The 16830-nt window shown below is 44.8% G+C and overlaps 1 protein-coding gene across 13 annotated transcripts in view; it reads left to right on the top strand.

Moving 5' to 3' along the window:
• Positions 1-16830, top strand: part of ADD1 (adducin 1) — a 38928-nt gene that overhangs the window by 2923 nt on the left and 19175 nt on the right. For 6 of the 13 annotated variants that reach the window (XM_087963455.1, XM_087963462.1, XM_087963454.1 and 3 more), the window contains exons 2-10: positions 6217-6426; positions 7467-7629; positions 8143-8294; positions 9307-9387; positions 10988-11137; positions 12949-13092; positions 13189-13287; positions 13957-14133; positions 16165-16431. In XM_087963455.1, coding sequence (XP_087819581.1) covers positions 6235-6426; positions 7467-7629; positions 8143-8294; positions 9307-9387; positions 10988-11137; positions 12949-13092; positions 13189-13287; positions 13957-14133; positions 16165-16431 — 1425 coding nt within the window. In that variant the 5' untranslated portion in view covers positions 6217-6234. Of the gene's footprint in view, positions 1-6208; positions 6427-7466; positions 7630-8142; positions 8295-9306; positions 9388-10987; positions 11138-12948; positions 13093-13188; positions 13288-13956; positions 14134-16164; positions 16525-16830 lie in introns of all 13 variants that reach the window. The other 7 variants (XM_087963453.1, XM_087963458.1, XM_087963450.1 and 4 more) reach the window with 2 other exon arrangements.

Below are 16830 nucleotides of genomic sequence, written 5' to 3'. Positions count from 1 at the left end.
AAACGTACATCGTTGATGCTCTGGGCATAACAAGTGGGGCTGTCTGGCATTGCCTCATTTGCCTTCTGGATGTAAATCATTTTGGGAATTAGCATAAGCTGTATTGGTCTGCCGTTTAAAATTAAATTAACAGCTGTGTGTGAAAACAAAGCAGAAAACGCATCTTGTTCCTTGCTCAGAAAGAAGAAAAGGCAAACTGCCTATTTGCTGCATAGCAGTGTTTTTCAATCCTGGGAAGTTTAAGATGTTGAGGACCTTAACTCCCAAATGATGACTCTGTCATCACTGGATTCCCTGGCCTGAGGATTTTTTTCGCCCCACACTCCTAAAGAAATTTCACTCGAACCTCGCACCCCCTGAAATAAATAATAAATAAAAATGCCAACATATAGCCAATATCCTATTATTTACCTGGACTTTTCTCGCACCCCCTGGAATATCGTCTCGCACCCCAGGTTGGGAACCCCTGCCATAGAGGATAGAGGGTTGGTCTAGATTCTCTAGAAGATCTCCAAAATCCCTTCCTGACCAGGGACTAGAAGGAATGCATGCTCCCTTTTTTTCTAGAAGACTCTGCAAAGATAGGAGTTGAATAGTTTTGCGTTTTCATTGTTACCTGAAAGCTTTTTGCCATCTCCATCCAGCTGTTTGTTTTGTTTCAAATATTTCCAAAAATGCACATCTCAAAAATGATTTGAAAGAAGTACTGTGGATATTAGACAAACATAACACATCCCTGCTACTCACTATATCTTTGTCCCTGCCAATGTTAATAGCACTCCTCTCACGTTCTCCTTCTCTACTGCCCTTTCTTTCTCCAACCTCATTAAATTCATTTAAAAGCTCTCCAGATTGAAGCTTGTCACGTTTGATCACATACATCATCTTGTCTGGTGTTCTGGAGCACTTCTTGTTGCACCTAAACAATCATTAATTCTCTCACCTTTGTGAGAGTTCTGTTGTTTTGCAAAAAGGCATGGGTATCCACCCCCAATTTTTAAAATTATTGATTAAACTGCATGGAATGTAGATTAAATAAGCTTCAAGGGCTATCAAGTAATCCTAAAGTTTTTAAACAGTTTGGTGATCCTACTTAGAACCATATTTTAAAATAAATTTAATTTGAAAGCCTGTAAATAAGATCTAGCCACCTAGCATACCTTTGGATAGGAAGATGGTTGGCATATAAATTTAATAAATAGGAGTCAGGGTGGCACAATGGTTAGAATGCAGTATTGCAGGTTAACTCGACCCACAGCCAGGAATTGGATCCTGATGGGCTCAAGGTGACTCAGCCTTCTATCCTTCCGAGATCGGCCATTAAATGTATACCCTTATGTCTGTTTATGTAAGCATTGGTGCCCTGATGTGATATTACAGATTTCTATGCTATGGTAACCTTATTTACGACGGATTAATTTGAACCCAGGCTGGGATAACAAAATATGCCACTGCAGCATTTAAAAGCAACCACATCGACCACATTTCAAGAGTAATTCTTTTCTTTTTTTTCAAAATTGTCTGGATCTGTGGTGCGATATGAAGCCTTTATTGCCAAACCTTCTGGGTAGACCAGCTTAGAAACAACCCCCCTGACAAGCTAGAGCCCTCCTTTCTCGAGTGAAGAAGTTGGCATAACAGGACTGGGCAAGCCTGTGGTGCTTTACCTTCTCTCCCGCTTCTTCCCAGTGAGTCTGGGAGGAGCCCTGCCTGCCTGGCTTCCAAATGCTATCCTGTTCCCCAAGACCAGGGGGTCAGCAACCCGCGGCTCTGGAGCCACATGTGGCTCTTTCATCCCTCTGCTGCGGCTCCCTGTCGCCGGTCGGCTCCACAATTGATAGAGCTTTTGGTTAGGAGAGGTAGAGGAAAAAGGACACCACACTAGGAGGAGACTCTATGGTGGGGGAACTTCCGGTCAGCTCCAGAATTAAATGGGGGGGGGCTTCCAGTTAGGATCTTTGTGGCTCTTTGAGTGCTTAAGGCTGCCGACCCCTGCCCAAGACTTAAGGAAGGTTTCAATTCTCTTTTACCTACCCAACCTTGTAAGCTGCCTTTTCCCATCATGGTAATCTCTCATCCCTGCTTCTCTGCAGTTGGTCGTGTGACAGATGTAATGAACACAAGTTTCCCAGCATCTTATGTTGGGCTTAGCAAGATCTTTCTGGCCACTCAGGGGAGAGACCGGCAGGAAACTCTAGTAGTCTAGAAGGGGACTGAAAGGATCCCGCAAGGAGAATGTGTGTACGGCTGCCAAGAAAACAGCATGAAAAATGCATCCACATAGTCCTAGGCAGCTGAACTCATCTTAAAAAGGGACACCCCACCCCTTTATGTTTGAGAAAAGCCCTCGTTCTTTTTTCTCATTTAGAGTCAACAGTTGGAAACGGCCTTCCTGCACTCCTGCTTTTATGGCTGAAAGGGAGCAAAGGGAGTTTTAGTCTGTGCTCTGTAGAGGTGAAGCGTTTTGGGAGTTCCTGGGCTCTGGGTACATATCTGGTCCTTCCCCCTTTGGTGTCTCCAGCCAGACTCTACTAGCCAGGTTACCTTTCCCTTCTAGGAACGTGGTTCACTTGGAGCACAGCAGTGCAGTCTCTTACTGTTTTTTACATTTTGGAATACCAAAATGGCTTTGGGTGGGGGAAAAAAAAAGGTTTCTAAGTAAGAGGTGTGCCAGATAACAGCCGTTAATAATGTAAACATACAAGGCCAGGTGGAACTGGAGTAGTCTTACCCCTCCCTTCGGTTTACAGAGGAAAAACTCAATCTTAATGTAAACAGTCTGCTTAATTCCGGAAAAGTATCTTACAAATATGGGACATTTTTGTTCTCCCCCCCAGACCGTCAAGTATGATTTTCCAAATAGCATTAACCAGATGAAGATGTTTGCCTCCACCTTTTTGGAATTCTTTCTGTTTAAAATCCATTCAGGGGCAACAAGGCCACCACCCTCCCTTTCAGACCTCCAAGGGTAAAAGCTATAATGATTGTTTCTATGAAAGCTTTCCTTTTTTCCTACTTTTAAAGAGTTGCATGGAGGAGAGGTCTTGCACAGATCCCTGTAAAACATCTGCCTTTTGTTCGGGCTGAACTCTTTCCCTCTGTCAAGCAGTTGGATTTATCACTTCTGTTGGCCTCCATTCAGGGTGGGGTTCTTTTGACAGCGTTTCAGAGACGGAAACCGAATGCTAATGCACTCCAGGCAGAACAATTTATCTATTTCTATAACACTTGGGTGCGACAGCCATGTGCTGCAGACGTGTTCCAGGCTGTTCTTTCCTGCTTTTTCCTTCAAATTGGACTTATCTGTGCCAGTACCCACAAGAGTCTCAAAAGAAAATCTAAACGCATGCGGAGGGACAGAGGAGTCAAAACTGCTCCGCTCTTAACTTTGGACTCCCGGAGCAAAGTGCTCTCCGTCTGTATGCCCTCCCACTGCCGTTTCTTGGCCATTTTTAGTGGCTTTTTCCAGCCCTGTTGATCTTCATTTACGCTCCTCTAGACCTTTCCTGGCTGAGGATGACCCCAAGGAAGTTTCTGCATAGCTGCCTATGGAGTTTCTCAGTCATCCAGGTCATTCATGGTGTTGTCCCAATGGTGCTTTTTTTCAAGAGGAAACTGGATTTTTTTGTTTTGTCTTTGAAGACATTTCATTTCTCATCCCAGAAGCTTCTTCAGCTCAGATTGGAAGGTGGGGAATGGAAGGATGTGTACTCCTTGCAGGCAGCGGGTCATTTGCATTGTTTTTAGAGAGTCCTTCAGGCCACTTGGAGGTTTATCTCTGTGTCCTCAGGGTTACCTGAATGGTGCAGAGGGGTGTGGAGCCTCCTTGGAACTGCTGAAAAGATCTGTGTTGTAGAGTGGAGATAGATGATGTGATATCCCTTTCACCTCTGTGGAGGGAGGGCTGTTTGGACACAGATGGCCTCTTTGATCCCTATTTGCACCGCTCAGGTGACCCTGAGGACACAGAGATAAACCTCTGCTGTGGCCTCAATGGCCCTCTAAAAGAATGCAAATGACCAGCTGTCCGCAAGGAATATAAATCCTTCCATTCCCCACCATCCAGTCAGAGCTGGAGAAGCTTCTTGGATGAGAAGCAAATGTCTTCAAAGAAAGACCTTGAATCAGAAAATCCTTTCTGCATAGTTGGCGATTCAGAGGGAAAAGGTGGGGGGGGGGGTTGACTGGTCCTGGCTGCATTTTCCTGGGACCTAGCCAGCTGCAGCTTTCCTCCCTCTGCTTTTAAACAGAGAGCCCCCAGGGTTGGCAGGAAGCCCCCGGATGGAGATCTGGTCCAGGATTTCCTGCAGAAAATAGACAGTCTCTCTCCCTCCCCCCTTTTTTCATCAACAGGCTGGGAGTTGGCCTCCTGGCAGAGACGATACAAAAAAATATGGTGTTCCCTGCAAACCCACAGCGCGATCCATAAATGTCACTGAGAGTTGAGGTGCAGGAAATCTGTATCAGTAGTCCTCGACTGAACAACCAAAATGGAGCCCCAAATTTCTATTGCAGTTGTTCAGCGAATCTTGCCCTGTTTTACGACCTTTCTTGCCACAGTTGTTAAGTGAATCACTGCAGTGGCTGAGTTAGTCTCAACGGTTGTTAAGCAAGTTCCGCTTCCCCAGTGACTTTGTTTCTTGGCCAGAAAAAGGGGATCCGTGACCTTGGTAGACTGCAACTGTTATCAGCACAAATCATTTGCCGACCGTCTGAATTTTTGAGCCTGTGACCAGCTGCAATCATATGAAAAACGGTCCTAAGTCCCTTTTTTCAATGCTGTTGTAACTTTCAGCGGTCACTAAATTACTGTAAGTCAAGGTGGAATCCTTAAAACTGGGAATTTTCTTTTTTGAGTTTTTGGGAGTGTATAAAAAATATAAAATGTGATTTATGAAAATTAACTGGTAGTCACGAGAGCTCTGCAGATAATACAATAGAATTCTTTTATTGGCCAAGTGTGATTGGACACACAAGGAATTTGTCTTGGTGCAAATGCTTTCAGTGTACATAAAAAGAAAAGATACGTTCGTCAAGAGTCAAGACTCATCAGGTACAACAACACTTAATAATAGTCGTAGGGTACAAATAAGCAATCAAATCATACTAGGAAACAGTCAATATGGATCGTAAGGAAACAAGCGACAAAGTTACAGTCATACAGTCACAAGTGGGAGGAGATGGGCAATGAGTGATGAGAAGATTAATAGTAATAGTAGTGCAGACTTTGCAAATAGTTGGACAGTGTGGAGGGAATTATTTGTTTAGCAGAGTGATGGCGTTTGGGAAAAAACTGTTCTTGTGTCTAGTTGTTCTGGTGTGCAATGCTCTATAGCGTCGTTTTTAGGGAAGGAGTTGAAACAGTTTATGTCTGGGATGTGCGGGGTCCTGTAGATATTTTCACAGCCCTCTTTTTGATTCGTGCAGTATGCAGGTCCTCGATTGAAGGCAGGTTGGTAGTAATTGTTTTTTTTGCAGTCCTAATTATCCTCTGAAGTCTGTGTCTGTCCTGTTGGGTTGCAGAACCAAACCAGACAGTTATAGAGGTGCAGATGACAGATTCCATCATTCCTCTGTAGAACTGGGTCAGCAGCTCCTTGGGTAGTAGCCCTCGGCATAGCATTGTAAATACTTACTTAGGTTTGTAGTGTGAAAATGGAAGTGCTATCACTAAAAAGTGACTTACGACCGTTTTTCACACTCATGACTTGTTTCAACACCCCCATGAACAGAAGTTTCCTTCAGAAGTTGTGGGTGCTGCATCACTGGATAACTTTTCAAGAAGATGCTGGACAGCCACTTGTCTGAGATTGTCTAGGTTCTCCTGCTTGAGAAGGGGGCTGGACTAGAAGACCTCCAAGGTCCCTTCCGGCTCTATTGTGATTCAGTGGTTATGTGATTTACATTCACATGCTTGACAACTGGTTCATATTTATGACCGTTGCTGTGTCCCGAGATCATGTGATCATCTTTTACAACTTTCTGATCAGCAAATGGGAAAGCCAGATTCACTTAATCATGTGACTAACAACTGCAGTGATTCACTTAACAACTGGAATAAGAAAGGTCGTAAAATGGGACAAAACTCACTTAACAAATTTCTCACCTGGCGACATAATTTCTGGGATCAATTGTGGTTGTTCTGTTTCCAGTTGCTTTAACAGAAACTGCTTGATATCTTTTTTAAAAAAAATTGTTTTCTTCTCACTTTTGCAGCACGATTGAAACTGTACTATGAATGGTGAAACGAGAGCGGAGGTGGTAACTTCACCACCTCCAACAGCTCCACATAAAGAGAGATACTTTGACAGAGTTGATGAAAATAACCCTGACTACTTGCGAGAGAGGAACATGGCCCCCGACCTTCGCCAGGATTTCAATATGATGGAACAGAAGAAGAGAGTATCCATGATCCTCCAAAGCCCTGTAAGAATATATAATCACATTTTCCCCCCGAGGCATGACTATAGAAAAGAAGCATGTAACAAGTTATAGATGCTAAGAATGCATAGCAAGCTGCGAGGAAAAAAATGAGAAAATTTAATTAATTTAATTAAAATGCTCTGTGCTTTAAAGAAACTTTCAAACAAGATAGATTTAATGTGTGACCGAAGCCACAAAAGCCTCTTCAAGTGTACATGTGTGTGTTTCCTCGAAAAGCACTGTTTGTCTCTTAGCTCAGATTTCTAATGCAGTTTCATTTGGAGAAATAGTTTGGAGAAATAATATATTTTTCTTCTTGCTGCTGTTATTGAACCAAAGTAGTGATAAAATACCGGAATATTACATTCTAACACTGCAGTACATGAACTTCAGAGAATTAAGGGGTGCTGCAGGCCAAATTATTTCCTACGTAAAATTGGTAAACCAATATAATCAAAGCTACATAATATTCTGCGACACGCTCCCTCCTTGAAAAATCCTACAGATACTCCTTGATTTACGACCATTTTAATGATGGAACAGAATTACAACAGTCTCAGGAAAGATGCTTTATGGGTCATAAACAACTTCTGGCCATCGGGCAAAATGTTGCACCACCACCCCTGCGATCACATGATCTGGGTGCTCAGCAAACCTGATTGCACTTACCACCGGGTTGTCAAGTACTTTGTAATTATGTGGTCCCCAGTTGCAGTCTTCTCTGCTGGCTTCCCCATAAAATCATTGGGGAAGCCAGTAGGGAAGGTTTGCAAGCTGATGACTCTTGCTGAGAAGACCCCCTCCCTATTTCTGGAGGCTGGCTAAAAGGGTTGCCTGCTGAGGGGAGCTGAAATTCCCTCAAGAGAATTTCCCTCAGAGTTGCCTGCTGAGAGGAGCTGAAATTTTCAGGCCAGGTCCTGAAAATTTCTGCTCCATTCCTGCACCCCAGTGAAGAGCCTGTTCTTATGCAAGGAGTTGGGCACCAAGTCAAGTCACGGCTCTGTCAAGCACTCTTTTCACAGGCAGTATTGCTCTTTTATTAGGCATTTTGTGAAGAGTTGGAATCCATGATCCAGGAACAGTTCAAGAAAGGGAAGAATCCTACAGGCCTGCTGGCTCTACAACAGATTGCAGACTTCATGACGACCAACGTTCCCAACGTCTACCCACCTGCTCCTCAAGGAGGCATGACTGCCTTAAACATGAGTGAGTCTTGGGGGTGGGGGGGTGAAAGGGCTGATGACACCTTGGCTGTATAGGTAGTCCTCGACTTAACGACCGCAGCTTAGCCCAAAGTTTCTGGTTTTTTTAAAGTGAGTTTGGCCCCATTTTACGGCTTTTCTTGCCACAGTTCTTACGTAAATCTGCCATTGATAGAAATTAGTAACCCGGTCATTAACTGAATCTGGCTTCCCCATTGACTTTCCTGGTCAGAAGGTCTCAAGGTGATCAACATGACCTTGGGATGCAGCGATGGTCGTAAATATGAACTGGTCTCCAAGCCTCTGAATTTTGATCCCTGATCGTGGCGATGCTGCAAAATTTGTAACTCTGAAAAACGTTCTTTAAGTCACTTATTTTTGCGCTGCCATTGTAACTTTGAGCGGTCACTGTTGTAAAGAGCTACCTGTAGTTCTGTGTTTTAGTAATTGGCAACCGTTTTAATTCAGTGCTCAAATTAAAATTGCATTTTTTTCCCCATGTACCTTTTCTTTTCAGGCCTCGGGATGGTGACGCCTGTGAACGATCTGCGGGGATCGGATTCCATCGCTTACGAGAAAGGAGAGAAACTACTACGGTGCAAATTGGCTGCTTTCTACAGGCTGGCCGATCTCTTTGGCTGGTCGCAGCTTATTTACAATCACATCACTGTGAGTACGCAGTTCCCTAGGAGAAATAAAACGGGGAAATTCCAATCGCGTTCAAGCCAAGCCAAGCCCCAAAGCAATAAAGTTATAATCCGCATAAACTAAATTGCACAAAGTCTGTTAGCCTGTTTGGGAGAAGAAGAAGAAGAAGAAGGAAGACAAAACCAGAAGCAGAAGCCACCTATCTCTGGACAGTCATTCTACGTGAGAATGCCCACGTACCCTCAGCCCCCAGTGGGACAGATTTTCACATAGAATGCCTGCCCTGAAATAGGTGACTTCTGCTTCTGTCTTTTTTCTTTTAAAGGCAAAAGAAGTTTGTCTTCTGCCTTTTTCATGCTGGGAGCATGAACTGGGAGAACCTGCCCTGCTGTTTCAGGGGTGGGTGGGCCTTTCCTTGGAATTTGCCACCTCCTGGGTGTAAATTGGCAGGTCCAGTCTTCAGGTGCCTGTCCAGGGTGAGGAGTCTTGTGAGCACAGCAGAATAGTACTCGTCCTTCCTCCCTTTCTGTTTCTTTCCTTCCTTTTCATTTCCCTCCCTCCCTCCCTCCCTCCTTTCCTCCCTTCTATCCCTTTTCTTCCTCCCTCCCTCCCCCTTTGTGCTTAAGGCAAGGGGTCTTCAAACTTGGCAAGTTTAAGACTTGTGGACTTCAACTCCCATAATTCCTGAGCTAACATGCCTGGAGGAGGAATTCTGGGAGTTGAAGTCCACAAGTCTTAACAGCGGTCAAGTTTGGAGACCCCTGCCTTAAAGGGTAGGCATTAGGTTTGCTGTTTTTGCTGAGATCCAAAACAGGGATTCTCCCTGCTGAAGCCTATTTTCAACCATGGAACTGCTGATGTGGCTAGCAGGAATCCAGGATCATTTCTGCTGAGAAACCAAAAGAGGGAAGAACCCAGGACCGCCTTGGCAAATCAGCAGATATTTTTTTATTTATTTATTGATTTTTCAATCCATCTGAATTTTCTGCATTTCAGGTTGTGGCTCTCAGAGCTTTCTTCTTCATATTTGCAGGTCAGAGTAAATTTGGAGCAGGAACATTTTCTGATTGTGCCTTTTGGACTTCTCTATAGTGAAGTTACTGCATCCAGCTTGGTAAGTGAAAAATTGTAAAAAAATAATAATCTTGAATGTCTTAACTCATTGCCAATTAGAACAAGTGAGTGCCACATTTAAATCTTGGATTGGGGCCTTCTTATTTAAGCCTTCATTTCTTATCTTCCTAAGTCAAATTGCATATGTTGCGTAAAAGTGGTTTGAATTATAATGTCATCACCGGATTCCTGTTTCCAAGATGCCTCGCCCTAGAGCCAAGAAAGAATGTGATAAAAATAAATTATCCAAATGTCCTTGGATACTCTATGGTGTTTCATCTAAACAAAAATATATATATCCCTAACTGTAAAAGCTTTTCTGTAGATCAGCATCATAAATACCCAACTTCCATTCTCATTCTCATTCTCATTCTCATTCTCATTCTCTCTCTCTCTCTCTCTCTCTCTCTCTCTCTCTCTCTTCCCCCCCTCCTCCCTCCCCTCCCTCTCCCTCCCTCCTCTCTTCTCCCTCCCTCCCTCCCTCCCTCCCCACCCCTGCCTCCCATGCATGCTACTCATGACTGCTGAGGTGCCCAAAAAGCTAACACAATCCTTAGTTGTATAAACAGAGGCATAGAATCAAAATCAGGTGAAAATACCGTTTTATAAAGCCTTAGTAGGGCCACATCTGGAATACAGTTTTGGTCACCACATTACAAAAAAGATGTTAAGACTTTGGAAAAAGTGCAGAGAAGAGCAGCTAAGATGATTAAAGGCCTGGAGGCGAAAATAAATGAACAGGAATTGCAGGAATTGGGTTTGGCTAGTCTAGAGAAAAGAAGGACTAGTGGGGACATGATAGCAGTCTTCCAATACTGCTGCAAAGAGGAGGAGGTCGATTTATTTTCCAAAGCCACAGAAGGCAAAGAGAAGAAACAGTGGATGGAAATTCATCAAGGACAGAAGCAACCTGAAATTAAGCAGAAACTTCCTGACAGTGAGGATAATTAACCAGTGGAACAGCTTGCCTCCAGAAGTTGTGGCTGCTCCATCACTGGAGGATTTTAAGAAGAGACATTTTCTAAAATGGTATAGGATCTCTTGTTTGAGCAGGGTGTTGGACTAGAGTACCTCCAAGGTCTCTTCTAGTCTAGTCTAGTCTAGTCTATTCTTATTCTCTATCCTATTTTTATTATTCTATTCTATTCTTATTCTCTCTTCTATTTTCTCTTCTCTTCTCTTCTCTTCTCTTCTCTTCTCTCTCTCTCTCCTCTCCCTCCTCCTCTCCTCTCCTCTCCTCTCCTCTCCTCTCTACTATTCCATTCCATTCCATATTTCTATTCTATTCTATTCTATTCTATTCTATTCTATTCTATTCTATTCTATTCTATTCTATTCTATTCTATTCTATTCTATTCTCCATTCCATTCCTTATATTTCCATTCTTCTTCTCTTCTCTTCTCTTCTCTTCTCTTCTCTTCTCTTCTCTTCTCTTCTCTTCTCTTCCAATATTATTCCATTCCACTCTGCTCTACTTCTGCTCTATTCACCATTCTATTTGTTATTCCATTCTACTCCCATCCCTATTGTCTTCTTTCACTCCTGCAGGAAGAGAGTTAGAATAATTATTCAGCCAATAACCCCCCATCTTCTGTTACCAGGTGAAAGTGAACTTCCAAGGGGACGTCATTGATCGCGGGAGCACTAACTTGGGGATCAACCCGGCTGGCTTCACCTTGCACTCAGCCATCTACGCCGCCCGCCCGGATGTCAAGTGCATTGTTCACATCCACACTCCTGCAGGAGCAGCGGTAAGAGAGTTCTCCGCCTCCCCTGCACAGCTCGGAAATAGCGAAGCGCCTTCATGACAAGCCACGTAGTGCAGGTCTTCCTCATCTGAATAGCTGTTCATTTAGTGGCCATTTGAAAAAAAAAACACGACCATTTTTCACACTTTTATGACCATGGCGACACCCCCATGCTCACCTGGTTTGCATTTGACAGCTGACTCACATTTGTGTCCGTTGCAGTGTCCCGATTACCCTTTTATGCGACCTCCTCACAAGCAAAGTCAATGCGGAAACCAGTTTCGCTCAACAACCCTGTTAATTTAACAAGTGCAGTGATTCATTTAACAGATGCAGCAAAACTCGTAAGAAGGGGCAAAACTCACTTAACGAATGTCTCCTTTTGGGGCTCAGTTGTGTTCGTAAGCTGAGGACTACCAGTAGTAACAAAGGAGACATGCTGCCTTCATAGGACAGGGGTGGACAGCTATGACAATTCTATGACCTGTGGACTTTAAATCCCAGAATGCCTTGGGGATTCTGGGAATTGACGTCTACAGGTTGTCATAGTTCTCCACCCCTGGTTTAGGAGTTTCTAAAAATCCAGATCTGCTGCACGAAAAAGAACCATGTCTTCCATTCATCTACGGTTTGAAGTTGGATGCTCCCAGCAGAGTGAAGCAATTTTCTGGGCTGAGCCCACAAGCCACAAGTTTTCCATACTTCAGTAGATTACAGATTTCCATAATATACTTCAATACCGCATTCCCAACTTTACTCTTTTTTTCCAATTGTCTTTTTAACGCTTTGGTAAATATTAAATGGGTCCAATATTAAGGAAGCCAAAAACATATAAGCTTGTTCCTCTGAAATAAACATTTCCAACATAGACAGGTTGAAAGGTTTTTTTTTGCTACACAGCATCTAGCGTGTCCAGTAAAACAGTCACTTGTTGAATTAATGCTTTCTTGAAATCATGGAATAATAAGTAGGTCTGTATTAGTATTATCCTTTTCTTATTTCCTATAGCATGTTATGACTATCACTTTGTTGCTTGCATCTTATGTTTTATGTTGATTGCTTTATTTAATAACTATCATTTAATGTATCTTATGATTTATGATTGTATTTTATGATTATGATTGTGAATTATCACTTGTTGCTTGAATGTACACTGAGAGCTTACGCAGCAGAGACAAATTCTAAATTCCTTGTGTGTCCAATCACACTTGGCCAATAAAGAATTCTCTTCTGTTGTACTTGATTTTACTCTACTCTATTCTCTATTCCATTCTTCATTATTCTATTCTAATCCTTCATTCCATTATTTTCCTCTCCTTTCCTTTCCTCTCCCCTCCTCTCCACTTCCCTTCTTCATTCTTCTCCTCTCCTTTCCTCTTCCCTTCCCTTCTTCATTCTTCTCTCACCTCCCTTTCCCTTCCCTTCCCTTCTTCATTCTCCCCTCCCCTTCTACATTCCTCTCCCCTCCCCTCCCCTCCCCTTCTTCATTCCTCTCCTCTATATTCTAACCTAATTCCTCATTCTGTTCTGTTCTGTTCCACTCTATTCCATCCTTATCCCTATCTTGTCTATCAGTATTTTTCAAAATGGCTGCTCTCAGTTGCGTGCCTTGGTTTTACTTTCCTGTTAGTTTTTGAGGACTTGCTTTGTTCTCAGAAATGAGTTTTAGAGATGCCTTTTCCAGATGAGGGAATTGTGTCGTCGTTCCCCCCCCCACATCCAAAGTTGTCTTTCCTTTGAGAACAGACATTTGTAGGTAAGAGGACAACCAATTCATATACTGCTGTCAGTAAAATCCACAATAACATTCTCAGGTATCTGCGATGAAACGTGGCCTCTTGCCCATCTCACCAGAGGCACTGTCTCTCGGGGAAGTGGCCTACCACGATTACCACGGCATTCTTGTGAACGAGGAGGAGAAGGCCCTGATTCAAAAGAATCTGGGCCCCAAAAGTAAAGTGAGTATCTAGACCATCCCATTTACAAAGAGCTGGCAGAAAAGGTCGACTTTGTCTGACTCAGAGCATCTTTATTTCTCTCCTTGGCTGCTCCAGGTCCTCATCCTCCGAAATCACGGCTTGGTATCCGTTGGCGAAAGCGTGGAGGAGGCTTTCTATTATATTCACAATTTGGTTGTTGCATGTGAGATCCAAGTAAGCAATGTTATTTTCTTGATTTATCTACTTCAAGTTGGTTTTGGGGATACTGCGTAACCCAAAGCAGCTGAATTAAAAGCATGCGTATGGAAAAGGCATATCGAAAGCATCAAAATCCCGACCGACGAGCCCAACCAAAGTAAGCACGGCCGAGATGATCCGATCTCGGAATGCAGAACTTTATTGAGTACATCATTTCGGCACCTATGATGGCAAAACCGGATCTGACTGTTCCTTGTGCAAACCCACATAGTCAAAGTTCAGGTTCTCCCTCCCTCCAATTTGATCAGGTCACATTGTCCAATGGAGTCTCCTGGTGTTGTTGTGAGAAAGTCTGTTGGCTCTTGATAACCACCTGCCCAAACGTCCTTGGTTCTCATTCCTGGCATCTCGAAGTCTGGAACCTACGTTCTATCTCCCCCTTTCCTCCCCCCAATAGTTTGCTGGTAATCTGAGAAGCAATAATAGTTGCAACAGCCAAAAGCAGCTTTTGAAGCTTAACAGGAAGACTTCCATATTTGGGGGGGAGGGGGGGGCGTTGGTTTAATTAAAGAGATAAATCCTACTAGAGTGGGTTGTAACGTGGCATGTAACCCAAGATTAGGCTGTACGGCTGGCGCTTTGATTTATGTCTCCTCATTACTATTTGCTGCTCACTTTTTGCAGGTACGAACCCTGGCCAGTGCAGGGGGGGCAGACAATTTGATCCTGCTGGATCCCAGCAAATACAAATCCAGGCCTCACTGCCACGAGTCTGCCACGGGGGAAGGGACAGTGCCTCACCCCAAATGGCAGACGGGAGAACAAGAATTTGAAGCCCTCATGCGAATGCTTGACAATTTGGTAAGCCAGACGTCCTGCTGCTACCTATAGAGTCCGTTTAGGTGAGATGGGTAGCTGTACAAATATGATAGAGGATGGACAGACGGACGTCTCAATATCACGAAGCTCTTGTGGCTGACACCCTCAACGTTTTGTTCTTAAGGAGGAGTCCGTCCTCCCCGTCCCCCCCTGTGGATTTGATTCTGCTACTCATTGCTAACTGCAGGGGGCGCTGCTCATCTCTGTTTCAAGGCCATTGAGCCAGCACTGTCCAAAGACATTTCCGTGGTCATGTGGCCAGCATGAGATCATGGAGAGCTGTTCCCTTCCCACCAAAGTGGTACCTATTTATGTACTTGCATTTGCATCCTTTCCAACTGCTACATTGGCAGGATCTAGAGCAAGTAGTGGGAAGCTCACTCCGTCACGTGGCACTCGGGTCTCGAACTTGGGCTGCCAGCTTTCCAGCTGACAAACCCAGTGTCTTAATCCCTGAGCCGCTGTGCTGCCCTTAAAGGAAAATGCAGTGGAGAGTGAAACACAGCATTCAAAGCTTGGTCAATCATCGCAGCGCCAGAGGAATCTTTCAGCAACACTTAATGTTCATTTTCTCGCAACAGAAGATAGTTATCTGTAGCCTCAGGGTTGAATTTGTGGCTCAGGGTTGAACGTTTCATTATCCAGCGAGTTGGGTAATGAAAGGGCAGCAAACAAATAGCCAAGCCCAAAGAGCGCCCAGGAACTCACAATTCATTTTCTTTATAATAATATTCGCAGAGTTTACTTCCACCTTCAGGGCAGCGTCCTTCACTCCTGGTTTACACAGTTTGTTCACAAGAAAGTAGGACCACAAGGGAAGGCTGAGATAGGTATCTGTGATGGCCTTGGCTGCCACTTATTGAAATGACCAATTCCAAACTTAACCCTTTTTAGGATAAGATGAGTATGCAGATGGGCCAAATGGCTCTGTTTACGAGCGCAGTGGTTAGAATGCGGTATTGCAGGCTTACTCTGCTGGCTGCTGGCAGTTCGATCCTGACCAGCTCAAGGTTGACTCAGCTTTCCATCCTTCCGAGGTGGGTCAAATGATTGTTGGGGGCAAGAGGCTGACTCTGTAAAACCGCTTAGAGAGGGCTGTAAAACCACTGTGAATACATCTTAAGTGCTATTGCTAGTGTATTCCTTCCTTCCTTCCTTCCTTCCTTCCTTCCTTCCTTCCTTCCTTCCACCCACCCACCCACCCACCCACCCACCCACCCACTGTGGTTAGAATGCAGTATTTCAGGCTAACTCTGTCCACAACCAGGAGTTCGATCCTGACTGGAGACATCTATCCTTCTGAGGTGGGTAAAATGAGGACCCAGATTGCCCACATCTCGGGGGCACACACTCTGTAAACCATTTAGAGAGGGCTGTAAAGCACTGTGAAGCAGTATATAAGTCTAAATGCTACTGCTAGTCTGTCCGTCCTTCCTTCTTTCCTTCCTTCCCTCCCTCCCTCCCTCCCTCCCTCCCAGTGGTTAGAATGCAGTATTTCAGGCTAACTCTGCCCACTGCCAGCAGTTTGATCCTAACCTGCTCAAGGTTGACTCAGCCTTCCGTCCTTCAGAGGTGGGTAAAATGAGGACCCAGATTGTTGGGGGCAAGAGGCTGACTCCCTAAACCGCTTAGAGAGGGCTGGAAAGCACTGTAAAGCAGTATATAACTTTAAGGGCTATTGCTAGTCTGTCCGTCCTTCCTTCTTTCCTTCCTTTCCTTCCTTTCCTCCCTCCCCTCCCTCCCTCCCTCCCTTCTATGGTGGCACAGTGGTTAGAATGCAGTATTTCAGGCTAACTCTGCCCACAACCAGGAGTTCGATCCTGACCATAGATGTCTATCCTTCCAAGGTGGGTAAATTGAGAGCCCAGATTGCCCACATCACAACACTGTAAACCACTTGGAGAGGGCTGTAAAGCACTGTGAAGTGCTGTATAAGTCTTCAGTGCTATCGCTGTTCCTGACGAATCCCGGGCCTTGTCCTGGACTGAGTCTTCTCCTGTGCTCTTTCCTCAGGGTTACCGGACTGGCTACCCGTACCGATGCCCTGCTCTGAGGGAGAAGACTAAAAAGTTCAGTGAGGCGGAGGTTCCCGCTGCCGTCACCGGCTACTCTTTTGCTAGTGATGGGGACTCGGGCACTTGCTCTCCTCTGAGGCATAGCTTTCAGAGGCAGCAGCGGGAGAAGGCAAGGTGGCTAAATGCCAGCCGAGGGGATGACCCAGCTGAAGAAGGGCAGGATGGCGGCGGCGGTGGCGGCGGCAGCCCCAAGTCGAAGGCTAAGGTGTGGACGAACATTACACACGATCACGTGAAACCCTTGCTGCAGTCTCTCTCGTCCGGTGTCTGCGTGCCAAGCTGTATTACCAACTGCTTGGTCTGTGCCTACCTTACTGTTCATAGTTAGATGATGTAGAGCGACCGTCGGTGCCAGCTGCTGGGAGGCTTTGGATGCTAAGGAGCCCCAACACCCCAAAAAACTTTCTGATTCCCACCCCACCCCAAGTGGGAAATAACGTCCCCTGCCTCTCCGGCAAACAGTCATTCCATGGGTGTGATGCCCACCATTTAAATCGCTTTCAGGCAGAACGGATACTGTGCCGTATTCTCTCCTGGGCTCAACCCCCTGCTTACTTTTATTGGGGCTACTTCGGCCTTACAGTGGGGTCCATCTTGGCCTCCT

Source organism: Notechis scutatus, chromosome 4, assembly GCF_049901735.1.
Source record: "Notechis scutatus isolate UNSWTSFEM ecotype Mainland chromosome 4, rNotScu1.2, whole genome shotgun sequence".
NCBI lineage: Eukaryota > Metazoa > Chordata > Lepidosauria > Squamata > Elapidae > Notechis > Notechis scutatus.
Note: the sequence above shows the minus strand (reverse complement) of the source record. Positions and strands in the feature narration are given on the sequence as shown.